At 44.0% G+C, this 23,273-nt stretch overlaps 1 protein-coding gene across 1 annotated transcript in view; it reads right to left on the bottom strand.

Moving 5' to 3' along the window:
* Positions 1-23,273, bottom strand: part of LOC148033465 (putative methyltransferase At2g41040, chloroplastic) — a 241,890-nt gene that overhangs the window by 48,457 nt on the left and 170,160 nt on the right. The window contains exon 6 of the mRNA XM_087681380.1: positions 9,398-9,509. Within this exon, the coding sequence (XP_087537506.1) occupies positions 9,398-9,509 (112 nt within the window). The remainder of the gene's footprint in view (positions 1-9,397; positions 9,510-23,273) is intronic.

Raw genomic sequence — 23,273 nt, 5'->3', positions numbered from 1 at the left:
AGACACATATTGAAATCTCCCATCAAAAACCCCCTGCGGCCAAGTGCCATGGAGCCCTGCAAAGTCGACCATAGATCCCGTCGGGATGCGGGATCTTTCGGAGCATAGAGTCCCAGCAACCATAAAATCTCTCCTTCAAATAAGACTTCGATTACCAGAAAGCGGCCCTGCACATCATTTTTAACAAGAACAGGCTGGTATTTCTCATGGACAATCATCAGCACGCCCGAATAGTGCTTAGCATGTGTCCTTGCATAAAACAGACGGAATCCATGACAATCCACAACTTTTCCTGCCTCACCGTGACTTTTGTGCTCCACTGCACACAATACATCCCACTGGTTCTCATGCAAGACAGACCACATGGTATGTTGCTTATGGCGAGAGCAAATGCCTCGCACATTCCACGTGGCAATCTTCATATATTTTCAAAAAAGGAAGTCAGGAACGAGGTGCCTGTTGCCTCGATTGCACCTTTTCCGCGAGAGCATCCAGGACACCCTCATCCAGAAAATCAGCCAATACTGCAAATGAATTCGGGCGACCTGCTTTAGAGGTAGAAGGGAAATCCACTGCCTTGGGAGTAGGGCGGGGATAATGCCTATCCCAAGGTGTAATCACATTACCTTTTGCATCAAACGCCAGCTTAGCAGGTGGGCCCTTGGGGCCCTCTGAATAGACTTTCCTTGAAGACGGATTACGGAGGGCAGACGGGGCCATAGTACACGCAGCCTGCTGTGAGGTGACCATGTCTTTCCTACGCGTGTACGTGCGCACCGAATCCGGGGAAGCATTAGGCCCAGGATTTGCCAGGCCTGCGTCCAACTTTTTACCTTTTTTTTGTCGTGCCTCAATCCAGTCAGTGCTAGGAGAATCCAAACCCCGGACCTGTTGTTTGCCTTTATCCATGACAGTAGGTGGCTGAAGGGTCTCCTGTGTCGGGGCATCAAGCACCATGTCATCCTTGGGCTGCACAACCTGCGCCTCCTCAGAAGACGGTTGCCGTTCCGGGCATTCGGCCATAAAATGCCCTAATTTACCACATGAAAAGCAGTGTCCGGCAAAATTGCCCCATTTCAGGTGAAAATGCAAAGGATGCATGCCTGAACAATTAAGGCGAAGCCACGCAGGCCTTTTCCTGGCCGTATCCCATAACATGCATAAACGGTTTCGGTTCATAGCCCTGAGGCTTGGGGGAACCAACACTGTGCCCACAACCGCCATCGCGTCCTTCAACAATGGCCAATATACCGCTGGACAATTTTCCACTTCCACCCACACCGGGCATTTTTGTTGAAGCAGACGCTGGAAGTCAGCCATAGGGCGCCATGGTACCACATGGACCAAGCGGCAATCAAAGAATAGTGGCAACTTGGACAGGAGCTCAGCTCGATGCGATTCCGATTTCAACAGCACCTCATAAAAGCCGCGAGGTCCAAGGAAGATCTCCTCAACACACTCCCCTTGCAATAAATGGTGCATCCACTGGCGAATATGTGAGAGCACTGGGATCCTGCCGGTGAAAGAAAGTATAACTGCACGGTCATAAAACACCGAGAAGGACCGCAAGACTGATTTTGGGTCCACCGTGGCTTCCAGCACATCATCCGCAGCCGCAGTAGAGAAAGTTTCATTATTATGCTGGACATAATCGCCAAGCAGAGTATTGGCAAAGTCCAGCAAATGCTCCCAGTCAATTTCCTGCGAATCCACAGGTTCAGAGGCAACCTGCGCATAGGAACGGTCCTGAGGACCCATTGGCTCGTCTGAAGTATGCTTGGAGCGTTTGCCTGCAGGCGGCAGTTCAGAACCCGGAGGCGGCTCCTCCGTGCATGGCACCATATCCTCCGGCTCCTCTGTATCGGAATCAGGGCCAAGGGCTGCCACCGTCCGGTCGAGAAAATCCATATCCAGGCCAGCCATACTGCTGTCTTCTCGCTTTCGCTCGCTCCCTCACTCTCTCTCTTTCTCTCTCTGTGCAAGTCCCGCAGACCTGCAAAATCAGGGAACCACCCGGCTGCAGCAACAGGACAGTGAGGCTTCAACGCGGCTGCAACAGGCTTCCACGCTGACGCAGAGCAGCCGACCACAAACGGAGGGCTCTCTCTCTCTCTCTCTCGCTCTCTCTCTCTCTCTCTCTCTCTCTCTGTACAGGAGCAGATCAGCTCTATGATCTGTGCAGGGTTGCAGTCACGTGCTGCCAGGTTAGGGCTCCCTTTCTCTGTCGCGGCACAGCAAGATGCACAGGGCAGGCACCCGCGGGCAGCAGACATAGAGCAGACGGCTGACAGGGCAACAGACGAAGGGTACCTGTTGTGCTCGCGAAAGGCAGGCGGAAACGAACCGAATAATAGGCGGCGCCTGCAAACTGGTCAGCAGGTCGATGGATCACGGGCACGATGTGGACGACGAGGCAAGCTGAATCGCGCACAGGTCTGAGGACGCCCAGAACACCAGAATTGCATCGCGTGGTCAGGGGGCAGCAGATCCGCCATCGCCCGCTTCTCGCTCTCTCTCTCTCTCTCTCTCTTAGCGACTCGCTCTCTCTCTCTTTTTTTTTTCGTAAAAGGTAATTGTATTAATTACGAAAAATACAAGATTACTTGATTACAAGATAGTTGATGACACTAAGCCATCAGGTGAAGAAGTTCTCTCGCTCACTCTCTCTCTTTCTGATTACAAGAGGCACGAGGGCCCTAGGCCAACGTGGGGAAAATCCCAGTAGTAGTGCACTAAAAAGTTACACGAATCATGGCAACGACCCAGAGGCAATTGCCATATGCCAAGGAAGCAAATCCTCCCGAGGGAGCAAGTCAGCGTGTCGGATGAGATCTAACTGCCAGTGCAAGAGGCCTTTAAGCCTGGCAACATGGCGCGGTACATTAGAGGCCGAATCAAAGAGAAAAGCATTGCGCGTGGTCCAAATGTGCCAGCATCCCCATTATCTGAAGAAGTGAAATAATATCTTCATATGCAACTGTGGCGATGTGGGATACTTCGGGCGCACAAAAACCCAGTCGAAAGGAGTTAGCGAGGAGCCCACCACAGTGCGCCAAATGTGCGACAAGAGTAACCAGATATTCTTGGCGAGCGGGCAAGAAAGAAAACGATGTCGAGCTGATTCCGCCGTTGTGGTACAGAAGAAGCAATTGCCATTGGAGATGCGACGCTTGGCAAGGGCCGAGGCAAGAGGAAGACCACCAATCATTACCCGCCAAAGAAAGACCTTGCATTTGAAAGGTGCCTTATTCAGCCAGCCCTCCATCAGCGTTGTCTGCCACCATGTCAGCGATTTCCGCAGTCCCCAAACAGTATTAGCTTTGTCACCCAGCCATTGGCGATCCTGAATAAGAAGATGATAGACCTGATTAGTAGAGGCCTTTTCCAGACCCAACCGGCCTGCAAGGTCCCAGTCCTGCCAAGGGCGATCCACAGCCAGGGCAGGAAAGGGTTGCCTGCCCTGAAGCTCCGCCGAAAGTTTTCCCCATAAATCACGGTATCCGCGCGGGATCTTAAAAAGTCGCCTAGCAGTCCGAAAGGATACGAGGACATTGCGCGTGGCAAGGGTAGCATCCGCAACCGACGTCACACCTAAACGGGCCATGCGGTTAAATCGCAGTCTGAGCTGATGTTTGTCTTCCCATGAAAGTAGTCTCGATACTGCCAACAATTCCAGCTGAAAGGAGTTAGTCTGCAAGCGGTCCCCTACCGGGTGCCATCGGGCCTTTTTGAGCACCACTTTCCAAGAGTCGACCAAGTGCTCTAACAAAGCGGAAGAGGGGCTGGAAAAACGGGAATCAGCATTAAGGACATGCCACCAGGAGGCCCGAAGCCGGGTGTTCCCATGGCGGAGCTCGCCGTCCTCAAGAAAATAACGGGCTATGATAGTCCACGGGTGATGATCCACACACATGGCCCGAAAAAGGGACCAACGGAGAGCCAGCATATGATGTTCTGCATCCAAAAGAGCTCCACCACCCATGCGCTTAGGGGTACATGTATGCGACCATGAAATCCAAGAAATGCCTGCCTGTAGAGAATCCTTCTTCCATAGCATGAAACGGATGGGATGAGTGAGAGGCTTCAAAGTAGTAGGCGTCCATGGCAACAATGGCAGGAAATACGATAGCATTGGGAGCATAATTGACTGAGCCACTTTGAGGCGGACATGGAAGGGCCACGCTTGCGACTTCCAATACATAAACTTTGCCGCCAGTTTTTGTGAAATCCAGTCCAGCAGGTCCTTGGGCCGTACATCCACCCCCACTGGGTATCCAAGATGCCTGACAATAGAGCCACGGGAAACCACCTGGCCTTGCCAGCCTAATGACTGTAAATCAGGCTCCGTGCAACTGAGAATGGCGGACTTAAAGGCATTGATGCGAAGTCCAGAGGCTTGACCAAAAAGCGTCCAAACATCTAATGCCTTGCGAATGTTGTCCCTGTCCGCCTGCAAAATCATAAAGGTGTCATCAGCCAAAGATTGGCTAATGAAGTGTTGGCCCAACGGAAGAGACAGCCCTGCCAGCTGAGCCGAATCTGCCATGGAGGATAACATTGAAAGGACCGGGTGCGTCGCCAGGGCAAAAAAGAGCGGACTCAAAGAACAACCCTGTCTGACTGAGCATGCAAGGACAAAGGGCTCAGTAACCCCACCATTGAGCATAACTCTGGATGAAGCCGCAACACTAATGGTGTAGATCAATCGGGACATTCGGGTGCCAAAGCCCATAGCAGACATGAGATCTGCAATGAAAGACCAGTCCACATAATCAAACGCCTTTTCCAAGTCCAATTGAATCAATACCACTTCCTGACCGGAGTGTCGCGCATAGTCAATAGCCATTTGCACATTTAAGATATTATGCAGAATAATGCGGCCCTTAATGAAACCATATTGGAGAGGATGCACAATAGCGGGAAGGTGCTTGTGAAGCCAATTCGCCAGCACTTTGGAGTAGATTTTATACATGGAGCCCATCAAAGAGATTGGTCTCCAGTGTTGCAGCTTTGACGGTGAAGGGACCTTTGGAATCAGTTTGATAAGGCCTTCTTTCCATGAGGAGGGCATAACCCCCGTTTCCCAAACCTGCTGAAACAAGACCACCAATGGCTTCACCAACTGCGTGGCTGAGCTCTGAAAGAATTCATTAGTGAGACCATCCCAGCCAGGACTTTTATCCGTCGGCAGGTGCAACAAAACATCCATGACCTCCTCCTCGCAAATATCCGCCTCCAAAGTGGCTTGCATATCCAATGGAACCTGCTGGCGGACCAGATGATAGAAGACCGAGCGGGAATGCGTAACCTGGCTAGAAGGCAAGGGAGAAGAACCAAGGAGTTCCATAAAATAATTTCTGCACATATTGACAATGGTCTGCGGATCAGTGACCATGCGACCCTTCGGATCCTGGAGTCTGGTCATATTGTCGCGAGCCGGAGACGCATGCAGGGCGCGAAAGAACTTATGAGACTGGCAGGCACTATCTTGCAATGTGTCAGTCAAGGTATGCAGCTTGGCCTGCTGATAAGATTTCAACTGAAATACTTGAAGAAGATGGGCCAAACGCCTCTCCAATGACAGCAGAAAATCATCATTTGGGGAATCCAGGAGCAAGGAGCGGACCAAAGCCAGTAGCTCCTCTGCTGCAGATTGACGACGGCGACAAAGCGATGCATGATGGATCCCATACTGCCGAGCAACACGCCGTACATTAGAGAGCAACCGTGCAAATGAAGGCAAGCCCTCAGAGGCGAAGTCCAATAAGAACCTCTCGATCAATTGCTGCATATAGCCCTGAAAAATTGGATGCTTCAAATAAGAGGAGTTGAAACGTAACGGGAGCCTATCCAGCAACTGCATAAAAGGTGCAATAGATTGTGCCCGCGTCTCCAGCTGAAGGGGGAAATGATCCGACAACGCATACTGCTGCAAGACCTTCATTTCCAGCATCTCGGGAAGAAAATCGTCCCCCTGCATGATATACATTCTGTCCAGCCGCGACCAGGTAGTTGCATATTGTGCAGAATGAAAAGTAAACCCCGAAAAGGAAGGGTGAAGCCAGGACCAAAGATCCTACTTAAGAACATGCAAAGCAAAGGAATTCCACACCCGGCTTTCCGGCGCATCCATTACCGAATGCGCTGAAGTGGACTGAGAAGAGTGAATACACATATTGAAATCTCCCATCAAAAGCCCCCTTCGGCCACGTGACATGGAGGCCTGCAAAGTGGACCAAAGATCCCGTCGGGATGCGGGATCATTCGGCGCATAGAGGCCCAATAACCATAAAATCTCGCCTTCAAATAAGACTTCGATGACCAGAAAGCGGCCCTGCACATCATTTTTAATAAGGACAGGCTGATATTTCTCATGGACAATCATCAGCACGCCCGAATAGTGCGTAGCATGGGTGCCTGCATAAAACAGACGGAATCCATGACAATCCACAACTTTCCCTGCTTCACCGTGACTTTTGTGCTCAACTGCACACAATACATCCCACCGATTTTCATGCAAGACGGTCCACATGGCATGTTGCTTATGGCGAGAGCAAATGCCTCGCACATTCCATGTGGCTAGCTTCATATCTCTTCAAAAAAGAAAGTCAGGAACGAGACACCTGTTGCCTCGATTTCACCTTTTCCGCGAGAGCATCCAGGACGCCCTCATCCAGAAAATCAGCCAATACTGCAAAGGAATTCTGGCGACCTGCTTTAGAGGTAGAGGGTAAATCCACTGCCTTGGGAGTGGGGCGGGGATAACGCCGATCCCAGGGAGTAATCACATTACCTTTGGTATCAAACGCCAGCTTAGCAGGAGGGCCTTTGGGACCATCAGTATAGACTTTCCTTGGAGCCTGATTACGGGGGGCAGACGGGGCCGTAGTGCGCGGAGCCTGCTGTGAAGTGACCATTTCTTTTCTGCGCGTATATGTGCGCACGGAGTCCTGGGAAACAGGAGGCCCAGGATCTGCCAGGCCTGCATCCAACTTTTTACCTTTTTTGGGACGTGCCTCAATCCAGTCCATGCGACGGGAATCCAAACCCAAGACCGGTTGTTTGCCTTTATCCATGACTTCCTGGGGCGGAGCATCAAGCACCATGTCGTCCTTGGGCAGCATAACCTGTGCATCCTCCAAAGACGGTTGCCTTTCAGGGCATTCAGCCATGAAATGTCCCAATTTCCCACATGAAAAGCAGTGCCCCGCAAAGTTGCCCCATTTCAAGCGAAAATGCAGAGGATGCATGCCTGAACAACTGAGGCGAAGCCAGGCGGGCCTTTTCCTGGCCGTGTCCCATAACATGCATAAACGGTTCTGGTTCATTGCCCTGAGGCTTGGGGGGACCAGCACCGTGCCCACAACCGCCATGGCATCCTTCAACATTGGCCAATAGACCGCCGGACAATTTTCCACCTCCACCCACACCGGGCATTCTCGTTGAAGCAGACGCTGGAAGTCGGCCATGGGGCGCCATGGTACAACATGGACCAGGCGGCGATCAAAGAATAGTGGCAACTTGGACAGGAGCGCAGCTCGATGCATTTCCGATTTCAACAGCACCTCATAAAAGCCGCGGGGTCCAAGGAAGATCTCCTCAACACACTCCCCTTGCAATAAACGGTGCATCCACTGGCGAATATGTGACAGCACTGGGATCCTGCCAGTGAAGAAAAGGATAACTGCACGATCATAAAAAACCGAGAAAGATCTCAAGACTGATTTAGGGTCCACCGTAGCTTCCAGCACATCATCCGTTCCCGCTTCAGAAAAAGATTCAGTATTATGCTGGACATAATCGCCAAGCAGAGTATTGGCAAAGTCTAGCAAATGCTCCCAGTCGATTTCCTGCGAATCCACAGGATCAGAGGCCACTTGCGCATAGGAACGTTCCTGAGGACCCATTGGCTCATCAGAAGTATGCTTGGAGCGTTTGCCAGCAAGCGGCAGTTCAGAACCCGGCAGTTCAGAACCCTGAGGCAGCTCCTCCGTGCATGGCACCATATCCTCTGTCTCCTCTGCATCGGAATCAGGGCCAAGGGCTGCCACCGTCTGGTCGAGAAAATCCATATCCAGGCCAGCCATACTGCTGTCTTCTCGTTCGCGCTCTCTCTCTCGCTCTTGCTCTCTTTCTTTCCTGTACAGCGGCGCTGTCCAAGGACAGATTCCACAAACACAGCCAATGAAACCGGAGCTTTACCTGTCAGCCTGAGTCGTGGCCTGTCCCAAGAACGCGTGTGGCAGGGCGCAACCCTAACAATGCAAGGGCCTGAGGGTGGAACACAGGTCTGGCAGTCGACGGCAGCGCGGGATAGTCGGGGGCACAGGGCAGGGGCCTCGCCAGCAGAAACCCTAAACACAGAGGGCAAACGAGCAAAATGCTGGTGCAGAGCCCGCCACTCAGGCGGGCGACAGCAGGGCAGGGGCCGCTGACGATGGGCCGACCGGCAGCGGGGCGGGGGACTCAGTCGCGCCCGACGGGGCGTGGGCGATACGCAACAGGGCGCCAAGGGCAGCCGCGGGCGACGGAACTTCAGGGGCGTGCGACAGGCGACGGGCCTGCGGGCGGCGGGCGACGGACGACGGCCCTGCGGACGACGGCGAAACGGCCGCTGCAGGCAACGACGTGGACGCAGACGGGCTATGGCGGCGCGACAGGCACAGGCGACGCGATCTCCATCCTTCTCTTACGCTCTCTCTCTCTCTCTCTCTCTCTCTCTCTCTCTCGCGCGCGCATCTGGAATAGTAGTGTAGCTAGCCTGTCGTCGGTAGCACAATCGATGGGGCATCCTTGACGTTCCATCTCTCTCTCTCTATCTCTCTCTCTCTCTCTCTCTCTCTCATGTGACCCTTCAATGAATTAATGATCATGGTCTAGTTTATATCTTATATTTTTAAAAGAAACATAGGAACAGGAAAAATCCATTCATTTAATAGATAGTGCAATAAGGCTGGCTACCAGTGAGTGCCCACAGCTGTGGTGGGACATATTGTGACTAGAGCAGGGATAGTAAATGCTTCCACTGCATGACTATAGTAGGCATTTGTGGCATTAAATGAAATCATGCCTTCAAGTGTAAGCTTAGACTGATTTGCAGATACTCCTTCCTTATTTTAACATGTCCTCTCCCATTAGTGTGGTATATCGATAGGCAGAGCTGCCCCTTGCCAAGAAGGCATAAAAACAACTGGAAGAAATAAATATAATGATGAAGGAACTGGAGCCATTTTAATATGCCAAGTATATTTGTGCATATCAATGGAATCAGTACGTTAAGAGGTTGACTGACCCCAATCTTGAATGTTTTATCCCAATGTTGAGAGCCCAATGTTAAACACAGTACTGTTTACCCAAATGAAGCAAGGTATGATGCAACTTTAAAAGCAGTACTCACGCCATTTGAGGGACTTCGCCAACAATGCATTGCAGCCCCTGCATGGACTGCATCAACTGTGCCTGTGGCAAATGGAAGCCTTGCAACATCTGCCCTAATCAACGAGAGATTGCTGCAACAAAAATAAAAACCTATATTTATTTTGTTTCAAAAAAAGGAAATCAGAAAAGATGCATAAATGTCATGCCTGACACAAAATTGGACATACCCCAGGTTATTGACTACCAAGACTTACAACTAGGGCTTAGGCCTTAGAACTAACATGGAAATAGCTACAAGCCTGAATAAGTGAGCCCAAGTTTGAGGAAAAGAGCAGCCAATAAAGCCAAGGTGCCCATGCATCTCAGGCACTCTAATTATCTCAAACAAAGTACTGGAGTGCTGTTCTACTAAAAATGATTTTCAAAAGGAATTATATTGCCTGCACTGCAAACACACCAATATCTTTTTTTGTTGCCAGCATGTGACAGCATATATTCAATATATTAAGCCCCCTATACAACTTACACAAACAAATCATTAAGCTTACATAATTGAGTTGCCCTCCAATTGAATGTGATTCACAAGAGTGATCTTATTAATAGACACATACTTTCATATGGTTAAATTGTCACTTCAAATAAAAAATCTGTACCCTTTATTGACACTCACCATTTGAAAACCATTGTGAAGTGGACTTTACACAGTTTACCTAGTTTGTAAACGCTGAAAAGTGGTATTCAGTACTGAAATGTGCTGACCCTTAAGCAGTCCACTCTCAAGTGCTCACAGACCATTGTTTTTGAACATCACCCCCTAGTGTTTCCTGACCTTTTGGAAGTTTCACCTACCTCTTTGTGTTGCCAATATCACTCTCAAGTATTGTAGTACTACTTTAACTATTGTTTGTGACATGAATGTTTGCTCCAAACTAAGAGTGGCTAGTCAAAGTGAGCATACACCATAGTACTTTTGTGCACTATTATGAGCCTTGTATGCATTGGCTGAGTGGAAAGCTTCCAATATTCCACATTGTTCCTCAACTTTTGTAGAATTCAACTAGCTTATTTCAACCATGGCCAGTTATAGCTAGTGGAGGCCAAGTGAAACAAATCTCCAAGCTTTGACAATTACACCTGCAAATCTAACCTCAAATCATGCCCCTACATCTCTAGCCCTAATCTCCTAAAACAATCCAGTGAATGCTAGGTTGCCATGGTCCTCCAAATGCAAGTGTAATAGACTATAATCTCTCCATGGCAATACCTTCTTCTAAGGCTCCTTGCCTAGAGGTAGATCCATAACAATGAACTTAACCAATAATATTCTGCTCTCATAATCTAGGTCAATGATCCCAAAACCACCTCTAGAGCTAAATTAGATGATAACATCACAAGCTACCTTACCTGTCTTCTCTTGGCCAAATAAAAATTATAATGAGATGCTCCACCTGGCCAATGCATGACTTCAAGAATCTCTAACATGAATTGATACAACACATAGCAGCTAGGAGGACTTGATAGATAACCTACTAATCTTGCTAAAGAAGGTACCGCAGTGATGCAATAGAGCAGCTTTTGTTTGATGCTCAAAAGAAGGGGTGTTGAAACTAACCTTCCTTCCGTGGATGGGTGGTAAATCCTTGATTACAACTTAATTACAGCAGCAAACAATAAATGCAAATCTGAAATACAAAATTACCTATAGATCTTGGACAATGCACACCCAATTGGCCCCAAAATTGGCACCCCTTTCGGTATTTCTTTAGCTTTATTGAAGAAGAAGTTGATTTACAATGGGATTCTCCCAATCCCCTTCACAATCCAAACTTGGCTTGCTATCCAAAGTGACTAGTAAGTCTCCAATCTAATTTGCCCCTTGATTCGGGCACTTAATTGGCCTTCACCCACTTCATAGGTGATGGAAATGCCCTGAATTCAATGGCTGGCTAGTCCTCCACCTGAATTTATAGCTGGAATTCACCTTCAGCCCTGAAAAATCTAGGTCTTGGAACTTCCAATTTTTGGCACGCTTCCCGAGGCTTCTGCTAAACCCTAATTTTTGTTGTAAATTAGAATTTACAACAAAGAAATTTGAAATTTCTCAGCCTCCAAGGGTCCAAATGTTGAGATCTTCGAAGCAAGGCTGTAAAATGGCTAGGAGATGAGAGAGAAAGATGTGGAGAGAGAAAAATTTGGAGTTTTGTCGCGAGGGAAGAATGACTGAAAATTAGTCAAATGCAACTGCTGCCCTGCCACAACAGTATTAAATGCTGTCGCCTACAGCTGAGACATCCAAATCAGCTATCACCTTGTACCTGGATACAATCGCCTGTCCAAAACTGCAATCACCTCCTCAAAACTCACTCGTGGCTGGCTGCAATGGCTGAAAATAGGCTGGCCATGGCTGCTCACAGCTCTCCCATATTTGCTACAGCAAGAATGATCTCGTTATTCCTCTTCTTTAGCCTTTTACCGGCCTATATGGGCAAGTTTGCCAAGTGATAACCTTCCCAAATAGTTTTTCCAACATTATCCATAATTAAATATTAAATTTCAGCCCTTAATTACTGAAAATTAATCTAATAATTATTTCGGTGCCTAGAAAAATAATGTGGCTGGCCAATAATTAAATTGGCTAGGCATCTTCCACTCCCAAGTCTCTATGTGCCATCTTTGATCATTAGATCGACGTTAGATACCATTAAACTCCACATCTCTAGTGTCACCAACTAACACTTATGGCCAAATGAATGACCTACACCAACAATTGACACCAAATACCACCAAGTAATTGTGCAACATAACTTATAGCAACTTTTGCCTTTGACATCCTGTGATTTTCTCAGGTCCCGGGCTCGTAAATTTACTCTAACCCCAGTTGCACCTCACATGTGCAACATTTACTTAATCATGTGAGGTCTTTCAAGTTCTCTAAAGATGGCTACTCTAAGATAGCTCATATGTTTTTTAGTTCTATTTTTATTCCCCCTTCCATATAACATGCCCTAAATGTTTGACTTATTTTGCAAAGACTTCATGCTTGGATTCTTTCCCAAAAAGTGAATCACCATTCATATTTGAAACACCTTCACAAGGTATCTGAATGCATTCTCAACATCTCTTTTATGTCTACTTTTACTTCCTTGTCGTTAAAGCAATGCCTTGTTTTCTCTCTCTTTGATCTATTCAATATACTACTATTATATAAGACACCAAGGGAATGGAAGTCCTTTGCCATTTAAAGCATTTGCATGTTTTCAGTTTTTAGACTTTTTTACATGTAAGCATTGTGTTTTGTATCCAATGCTTTTAAATAGCTTTGTGACAACCATGGCATCAAAAGAGAGTTGATAGCCCCTTATACTCCTATCCAAAATGGTGGTGTTAAGTGCATTAAATGGATTGACTAGGAAATGGTCATTAGTATATTATCCAATGTTAGTTTTCCTCAATAATTTTGGGCTAAAGCCATAAAATATACCATCCTTATCAATCGCTCACCAAACAAAGTCCCATATGCTTGTACAAAGCTCTAGCTATAAAATCATTACTTAGTATTAAGTGAAATACCCAAGGAGAAATGCCCTCTTGATGACCAATTGATCTACCTCCCAATGAAAGTAGGCAGCAAAAACAATAATATTCCTAATGGTAGTGATGCGAGATGTAGGAGAAAAAGTCGACTCCTTGCCATTGGGCATAGCTCCTAGTAACTAGTTGTGTTTTATACATGTCAATAGAATCGTCCAAATTTTTTTAAAATGTTAAAAACCCATTTGGTACCTATTGCATGCTTACCAAAGGGTGTCAAACAAACAACAGGATCTTTTTTAGCTGCTGAATTTCAGCCCTTGTGTGCTCCAATTCATCATCAATAGTGGGTTGCTCATGGAACAAGATATTGGCTGCTATTGTAGCTGTAATTCAGGCTGATTCAGCTGCTGTAATGAGCTTGTATGTGGTAGAAATGAAGGTTGAATAGAAGGATCAACCATGGAACCATTGTGAAAGAGCAGCAATAGACTATCAAAGATGCCCAAAGCATCAATAATAGGCTGTTTTTGACAGTCTTGCAAAGAATGAAAAGCATTTTCAACAAAGATAACATCTCGGCTTATGATAATCTTGTTTGTAGAAGGTTGATAAAGTCAATATCCTTGTCTTTCATTACTATACCCAATAAATATGCAGTGAATAACCTTATCATCCAACTTGTGCCTCTTTTGAGAAGGCATGAACATACGCTAATGATTCAAAAGCCCTCATATGAGGGAGAGAAGGCTTGGAGCCAATCCATGTCTCATAAAAGAGTGATGTATGCAAAGCTCTTGTGGGACATCTATTCAAAACATAAGCGGTACAAAGAATAGCATTGAGCCAAAAAGAATTTGGTAAATTCTTACTTTTCATCATGCATTGTGCCATCTCCATTAGTGATCTATTCTTCCATTCCACTGCTCCATTTTGTTGTGGGGACTAAGGGACAGAGCATTGATGATGAATGCCTCAAAATGAAAATACTTTGAAAATTGTTTAGAAAGATATCCCCCCCCTCCATTCCCCCACCTGGTCCCCTTATCCGGTTGGTGTAAAGGGTTTGCATGTGAGAACTGTTTTGGTTCTCCATCATGCAATAAAAGTCTCAAAGCAAGAACTTCTGACTTAGATTTCAGCCCATATACCAAAGTGAATCAGGATTTATCATCAATAAAGGTAACAAAATGGAGGAATCTTCCAATATGCGGATCACAAACATCATTGTGAAGGAGATGAAAAATAGATGGAGAATCAACACGAGAATCATTGGGAAATGAAAATCATTGCTTCTTACCAAGTAGGCAACCTTCACAAAAGTGATTCAATAGTAGATGGTTTTTTTAGAAGATCTCCGACCATATCCTTTGATTGAAGATTCACTAATGCACGATAGTTGATGTGGCCAAGCCTCTAGCCATAAATGTGTATATTGAAAAGATTCTTTTGCTAATAAGGTAGATCAACAGGAGTTTCAGCAAGCTGCTTATCATATGTACCAAGACAAGAGAGGCCTTTAGTGAGGGTGCAAGTCAAGACAATGGAAGAAGAAACTTGATCATCAAATACTGCACACTAGGGGTCATTGAAAATGATTCCAAACCTTGAAGTTGCGGTTCAAATAGAAATAAGATTTTTCTGCAATGGTTGAAATAGAAATAAGATTTTTTTTTATGCCAAGCACGTAGAGGATGTCCTGCAATGTTACAGCAATGCCCAAAACAAAAACAACATGCACATGACCAATGCCTTTAATTGCATAAGAGGTGTTGTTGGCACACATGATTGGGCCCCCCTTAGGTACATGTGAGAGAAATGAAAATAATGCTTAGCAAAAGGTGAGGTACTTAGAAGCACCACTATTGCAATACCAAGTAGAAGCAACATTAGTGAGAGAAAAACAAGTATTATGAATAGAAGAATTATACTACATTGAAAGAAAATGTATAATCCATAAATTGGGTATAGTTCACGGTCTCATGTGTGATAGCAAGACCACTCTTTCTATGACGAAGACGTGAAATTTTATTGTTTTGCTTAGCATTTGATTAAAAGATAATCAAATGTGCTAATGTGACTTGCACATGTGAGGTGTAAGTTACTGATTTTACATCGTGGGACACATGATCCCGAAATATCAATTGATGCCAAAGACAAAAGTTGTAATAAGTTATACCTGACAAGTACTAGGTGGTACCCAGTGTCAAATTTGCATCTAAACCGATTTCTTGGCCACCAATAATAGTGGTGATATTTGAGACTACACATTAATTAATTAATTAATTAATGCAAATCTAGGAGTCAATAACTACTTAGGGACACTTGGGAGACAAATTAGCCTAGCCAATTTAATTATTGGCTGGTGAAATCATTTTTCTAGGCACTAGAATAATTATTAAAGCTAGATAATGCTGAAAAATGGGATTGCCACCTTGCAAAACTTACCCATGCAAGTGGAAAAATCGTTTAGGGAGTTGGTGGAAGTCTACTTGAGCCATTATGAGAAAGGAGGCTGTAGGAGATATTGCTAATGTGATTTCCAGCTACCAAGGACCAGCCCTACAGTAGGTGAACAATTTGGAGCCCTCCAAGTACAAGTGATAGCAGCCAAAGGTTCTTCTAGTACAGGTAACAACATATAGGAAGGACCAACAACCTTTCTAGTGGTCCTAAGTTGTAGTTAACAACTTCCATGGCTGTTTGAGCAGAGCAACCCTAATTTGAATCATTAGAAGTGGAAATTTTGGTTAACTTTTACTATAAACCCTAATTTACAGCATAAATTAGGGTTTCTCAGCCATGTTAAGATGCATACTTAGAATTGAGCCTCCAAGGTTTGAATTCAAGCACTGAAATTAAAAATTTTCAAAAAGATTCAAGAGACTAACCAGCCCATAATATTGGATTTGGGGCTTAATTTGTTTTTCAAGGAGTAGTGTAAAGGCCAATCTCCAAGCAAACTAGAGGGCAAATTGGTTTGAAGGCTTGCTGGTTATTTACACCAAGAGGCAATTTGAGATTGCAATTTAAGATAAAGAAATAGTGCAAGGGGTACCAAGTTTGGGGCCAAACAAGCTATCCAATGTCCAAGATTAAGTGGTAATAGTTGCATTTCTAATTTATGTGGAATTGTATACTTGCTGTAAGGTTCCATCACTAGGATACCGTCAAATCCCCTGAATTGATGGGCCCAAGGCACCCTATTGAAGGTTAGAAGCTTTGCTCTAGTGTTGAAATTGTATTCAGCTGAGGAATTATAGTAAGGATGTCTTTAGATAGTGAGATGGTATCAAGTAGTAACGATGCCTCTCCATCTGAAAATTCACAAATTGTTATGGAAAATGCAATGCTTGATCTTGGATAAGGCATGCAACATGGATAGCAAGCTAATAATGTTGGTTTAAATCAAAACCTCGGTCCTTCTAGACCTTTAGAAGCTCATGGCCTGCAAGAGGGAGAGGAACTTTATGACCAATTTAAAGATTAGTTGAGGACAGTAGCTAAAACGTTTGTGTAATTGGCAAATGATCCTCAGTTCATATGCTTTTTAAACCCCTTAAGGGAGGGTAGCAAAGGCAAGAAGAGGAAATCCTTTTCAAGAGATTTGGGATGAAAGGGTGAGCAAAAGGTGAAAGCATGAGCGGAAGCAAAAAGAGTATAAGAGATATGGAGGTTTAAGCAAGAAGAGAGAGACCACTATGTGTAAACTCCAACAATCACAGTGTATGGGCTGCCTTCCCTTATTTTATTTGTCACAAAAAGAATAAAGAATGAAGTGATAATGATGGGCACCCATCATGTGCAATGTACACGTGTGCAAATATTGTATACAAGTAAATGTAGGCGGTTAGGCATAGACAACCTTTAATCCCCAACAACCTCTCACTTAAAGATGAATGTGCCCGAGCGAGGGAGTAAAAGAAAAAATAGAAAAGTACAACATGTACATAGAGTACAATTGGATGAGGAAAGACATCATCTCATCCCAAGTCCATTATCTTGCTAAGGAAGGCATATCGTTCACTAGGGAACTTTTAGTAAACAAATTTGTAGGATTCATATCCATAGGTATCTTGATAAGCTCAATGAACTTACCTTCTACCACCTCTTTGATGAAGTGATAGCATACCTCAATGTGTTTTGTCTTCACTTGGAATACCAAATTAATGGGCCAATTGAATGGCACTCATTAAATCCAAATGCACTGTAGGAGTCATAGTCATACCAAGATCTACAACTAGATGGCCTAACCAGGGGGCCTCCTTATAAGCCTTAGTGGTTGCAATGTACTCAGTCTCAGTAGTAGGCAAGGTTATGCATTTCTCCACCTTGGACATCCAAGAGATAGCACCTCTAGTATAGGTAAAGACATACCCAATGCTGGACTTCCTACTATCTGCATGTCTTGCATAATCTGAGTCAATGTAACCCACAACTCCTGTATCCTCGCTACCATAGCAAATGCACATATCTATAGTGCCTTTAAGGTATCTCATGATACCCTTTATGACGTCCCAGTGTTGCTTGCCATATGTAGCCATATAACATGCCACAACTCCTATTGCAAATGCTATATCAAGATGAGTGGCTATCATGGCATACATCAAACTCTCCATTGTAGGGATACCTATAGAACCTTGGCCATCTTAGCCCTCTCATCATCTAAATGTGGACAATTGGCTAGACTAACCTTGACATGAGAAGGCAAAGAAGAACCGATAGGCTTACCATCTTGCATATGGAATTGCTCAAGTACTTTGTGTGTGTATGTACTCCTTCTGGGAAAAATAAAAAAGTCCCTTAAAGTGATTGCATATAATACACATACCAAGTATGTGTAAGGCTTGTCCCATGTCCTTCATCTCAAAGCTCTTCTTGAGTTAAGTCTTTAATGCATCCAACTTAGCATGAGTACTCCTAGCTATAAACATGTGATCAACATAAAGCACCAAGATAATAAGGCTACCATTACGGGTCTTCTTCGTATATAGACACCGATCCATATCATTGCAGGAATGGATTCACTCCCTAGGTGCTTGTCTAAATCCATAAAGATTCTTCCTCAATTTACACACTAGGTGTTCCTTGCCTTTTTCCACGAAAGCCCTTAGGCTACTACATATATTTCTCCTCATACAAATCCCTATATAAGAAATCCGTCTTAACATCCATTTGATAAAGATCCAAATCCAGCTGAGCAACCAAGGCCAAGACCAAGTATAGGGTAGCTAGCTTAACCATAGAAGAGAAGATGTCATTAAAATCAACCTCCTCTTTCTACATGCAACTCTCATACAAAAAATTTATCCAGCATTACACAACTTTGGGAATCTATTTTATGCCCAAGGGATAATGGTTTTAGGTTTTTTGCATGGAAGCTTTTGATTGATGACTACACATCATGTGGAATGTGGACCTTCTCAAAAGTTGCCTATCTGCCTGACAAAAGAATCATATAGTGAACGCATGGTAACAACAAAGATACTTGAGGATGTTCAAGTGGTTTGTATAGATACTGGGAAGAAGAAGAAAAGAAAAGTTCTGTCAATGAAGGAGGTGCACTACAAGTGTGTCACCACGACATAATCCATAGACAGCTCATAATGTTCAAGAGGATATGAAGCTCTAGTGGAGCATCTCAAAACTAGCTGTGGGGTTTGTCCTCTTGTCCACCATTATGATCTTACACAACAAGCAGATCCTAGGCCACTATATCATCACGAATTGCATCACGAAAGATAACCCTACATATCTCAATCACTTGCTCTAGTCTCATATGCATTTATCCTCATGGAAGATAACATCATGGCTGCAGATAATCTTCCAAGCTTGCAGATCCCAAAGACGATAGCCCATCTCACCTACATCACCATATCTAAGAAAGATACATTTGACAAAATTTGGATCCAACTTATTGCACTTGTCTTTGGGAAAATGGCAAAAATCCTCATATCCAAAGACTCGCAAGCATGCATACAACGGAGGTTTGCCAGACCAAACCTTTGCAACTCTACCACCAAGAGCAATGCATAGGGATTTATTAATGAGATGCACAATAGTACTAACTATCTCAACCCAAAAGTGCTACAGTCATTGTTCATGCGCTCTGCAATGCCATTGTAAGGTAGGGTGTATAGGGCAATTAATTGACGCTTAATACCCCTCATATCACATAGTTGCTCAAAAGCCTTAGATACATATCCATCCCTATTATCATACCTTATGCATTTCAGCCTATATCCAGACTAGTTCTCAACCATGGCGAGAAAACGTTGAAATATAAGTAAAACATCCAATTTTCGCTTCATGGGATAGGCCCAAACCTTATGCAAAAAATCATTTATAAACGTAACAAAATACTTCACACCACCCATGGACTAACAGAGCAAGGGGCCATAAACATCGGAATGCACAAGAGCTAAGGGCTCACCCACACATATAGAACTGGACTTCTTATGCGAATTATGAGTATCCTTGTCATAGAGACAATGATCACATGAATAAAAACAAAAGTAATCCATGAACGGTGGGCAATACTACAAATGGATCAATACTTTCATTCCTTTCAAAGATATGTGCCCAAGGCAATGATGCTATAAAGATATATGCGGAAGATCCATCACAACCAATACATGGTCAACAAACCCAAAAATAAGCAAAGAGTAGAGATTGCCAACCTTGGCACCTCTATCAAGAACAAGACTATCATGGGTGATCTTCCATGAAGAATCACCAAAGGATACATCGTACTTGTCATCATCCAATTGTCCAATTAAAATAGGGTTTTTTGTCAAAGCTAGGACATGATGTACATCATGAAGCACAAACAGAGCACAAATACCAAATTGCAGTCTAATATCACCTATGCCAATGATATCGAATGCAGTGTCATCTCTCAATTGAGCTAAGCCCGTCGTAACAGGTACAGTAGCAATGAACCAATGGTGATGCGAGGAAACATAAAAGAAACCCCTCAAATCAATAAGCCAACAATGAGAGTAAGCAGACGATCTATCAGTCAACTGAGTGGCATCAAGAGATAAAGTTGCAAGAACGTAGCCATTAAAACTGTACTCCAATGCATTTACCTCTTTTATCTTGACACTGGACTTAAATACAATGTTAGTGGACTTGGCATTTTCCTATACTTCCCCCTTGCCTTTCTCATTGTGACTATCATTCTCCATTTTATGGCACTGTGGCCTAACATGACCTTGTTGTCCATAGTAATGACATGTCAAAAAGGACTTACGACCATAATACTTACTACAAGATTGCCCACGAGTTTGAGACTTGCACCTGTTGAGCTATGAGTCTCTACCACAGTTATTATTATCATTTTCACCATTTTTGCCTCTAACAATCAATGCATGAGAAGCCAGAGTTGCATCAATATTCTTCCTGTTTACTTCTTCTATCAATAGAGCACTCTCTCTACATTATTGCATTTAAAACCACCCTCAGGGAGATTAGCACTCATAGTAGTACGAAAAGTATCCTATGACTTGGACAATGTGACAAGCAAGAATAAAGACTTTATGTTATCCTCAAACTTGATGTCCTGCGAAACAAGCTGGCTGAAAATAAAGTAGAACTCATTCAAGAATAAAGACATAGGCATACCATCCTTCAAGCAAAGATTCACAAGCTTCTTCAACCAATACAACTGAGATGCAAGACTTTGCCTATCATAAAGATAAAAAATATTTTTCCATAATGTATAAGTGCCGCCCTTAGTATCAATGACATTGAAGTACACTTGTTTTAATGACAAAATAGTAGTAGACTTGCATAGCTCATCAAGCTCTTCCCAATCCTTTGGATCATAAAGCTCTAGCTTTATGCCCTCTAACTTCAATGGTTTAACCTACTTCTTCTACACCAAGACTTGCCATATTTACGTCTTCTAGTGTCACGCATTTTCACATAAATTGAAAACCCCTAGTGTTGTATTTTGCAAGTAGGATTTTGTGTCATACTTTTTCACATAGACTAAAAACCCCTAGTGTTGTATTCTGTAGGTAGAATATTATGTGCTTGGTTGTTTGTGTGACCATTTGACATGTTGCTTTCTAGTTAAATTTTTTGTGTTGGTTTAGAGTAGGAATTATTTTCTCATTATTTAGGATCTTTTGTACTTGAGAACTTGGTTGTCTTGTTTAAGATTGGTGTTTTTCTAGACAAGTTAGAGCTCGATTTTTATCAAGAGTTACTAGACATCTTGAGTTAGGTATACTTTCTTGCCGATATCTTTACATATTATAGATATTATGGGTTCGTGAGCACTTCACAGAGCACTTGTTAAATACACTATACTTAGGAGTCGTCTCTTGATTTTCTTTAAATACTTTCGTATTACGGGTTGGTTTACTGTACTCTTTGCACCATCATTGAGCACTAGCACAACATGATCCCCACTGCAGCTATATGCGGTGAATCTTAGATACACGCACACTTGAGTTAGCACCTTTTATTGTGCACACACTATTCTTTGCATATACGAGAATCGGGATATTCATCGTGTATGACTCCTCCAATTATGAGATGGGTTTTATACCTTGGTCAACATCTTGAGAACCATTATTTCTAAGTGTTTCTGAGACTTGGGTGGATGGAGCAAAGCACAACAATTTTTCTTTCTACTAAGTGATGAGAGGTGAGGTTAAGGATCTTAACATAATCAGGGAACTGTGTTTGCATTTTACATGACACACGGGCACTTGTAGATAGGCTAGACACTACTTCTTTCAATGCATCCATCTTTTCTGTGAGGGAGAACAGGATCAAAGCTCAGCACAGAAAACCAGTAGATAGTAGAGAGTAAAGCACGACACCCAATATGATAGACTGAAACAGTGTCAACTCAAAGTACAAGGTACAATCGTTAACCTTAGGGTTGTAGGGGGGTGTTCACACCCGAACACAGTAAGTGCCCGTAAGTGTGTGTCATAAGCACATACGAAATAATACCATAAGTCTACGGAGAAAACCTCTCCTACCGAGAGTAAAAAGTGCCCTAGTGTCCTACTGATCACCCACACTCCTATGTGAGCGTAGGCGTAACTGAGGCGTCAGTCAAATACCCAACAAACCCCCCTGGAGTGAAGAGTCGTTAAGAGTACAAGGACCATCCGCCACCAAAGGAGATCAAATTTAAAGCATTGCGAAACACTTCAAAATTTTCACGAAGAAGAGCTTTGGTGAAGATATCTGCCACATTACTGGTAGTAAGACAATAGACAAGGCTGATATCACTTGCATGTAGCCTCTCTCTGATAAAGTGATAATGTATCTCAATGTGTTTCGTGCGTGCATGAAACACTAGGTTCCGTGCCACTGCAATGGCACTCTGACTATCAATGAACAAAGGAGTAGGCTCCATAACAGATACATTCAGATTAGCTAGCAAGCGTCTAATCCATATGCATTCAACTGTGGTAGTGAAAGCTGCCTTGCATTAAGCTTCACATGACGATGTGGCAATAGTGCACTATTTCTTGCTAAGCCAAGATATGCAAGATGAGCCAAGAAAGAAACAATGGCCACTAGTGGAGTGACGTGAATCATAATCACCAGCCCAATCAGAATCACTGTAAGCATGTAACTGCAGTGGTCCTCCCTTGGCATAAAGCAATCCAAGAGATCTAGTACCCTGCAAATAACAGAAGATACGCTTAACAGCTTGCCAATGTGACATGCGTGGATGACGCATATACCTGCTTAGCGCTGAAACTACAAACTGTATGTCTGGCCTAGTGTTGCATAAGTAAATAAGACATCCAACTGCTAGAGCATATGTGTGTATATCAAACAAATCACTCTCATCATGTAATGACAGTTTAAGTCTAGGTTCCATTGGTGTATAAACTGGCTTGCAATCTTGTAAGCCAAACTTCTCAAGAAGTTCACTAATGTATCTTGACTGTGATAACCCAATACCTCTAGCATCATGTATAAACTGAATGCCCAAGCAGCATGTGTCCCTGCAAGCAAGAGATCATCAACATAAAGACAAATGATAAGCATGGATCCCCCCTCTTTACATACGTAAAGGGTAGACTTAGATGAGCTGTTTATAAACCCTTGGCTAAGCAAAAAAGCATCTATCTTTGCATACCAAGCTCAAGGAGCTTGTTTCAAACCATACAAAACTTTTTTTCAACTTGCAGGCTAAGTGCTCCAAGCCCTCAACTGCAAAACCAATGGGCTTCTGTACACATACTTCCTCATGAAGTTCCCCATGTAAAAATGCAGTTTTAATATCCAACTGATGCACAGTCCATCCATAATGAGCAGCCAAAGCAGCCATAGACCTGATGGTCGTCATGCGGGAAGTAAGAGCAAATGTCTCCTCATAGTCA

This window comes from Lygodium microphyllum, chromosome 7, assembly GCF_053477565.2.
Source record: "Lygodium microphyllum isolate KBCC chromosome 7, Lygodium_microphyllum_v1.1.10, whole genome shotgun sequence".
Classification (NCBI taxonomy): domain Eukaryota; kingdom Viridiplantae; phylum Streptophyta; class Polypodiopsida; order Schizaeales; family Lygodiaceae; genus Lygodium; species Lygodium microphyllum.
The sequence above is the reverse complement of the archived record's forward strand: the minus strand, read 5'-3'. Positions and strand labels throughout refer to the sequence as shown.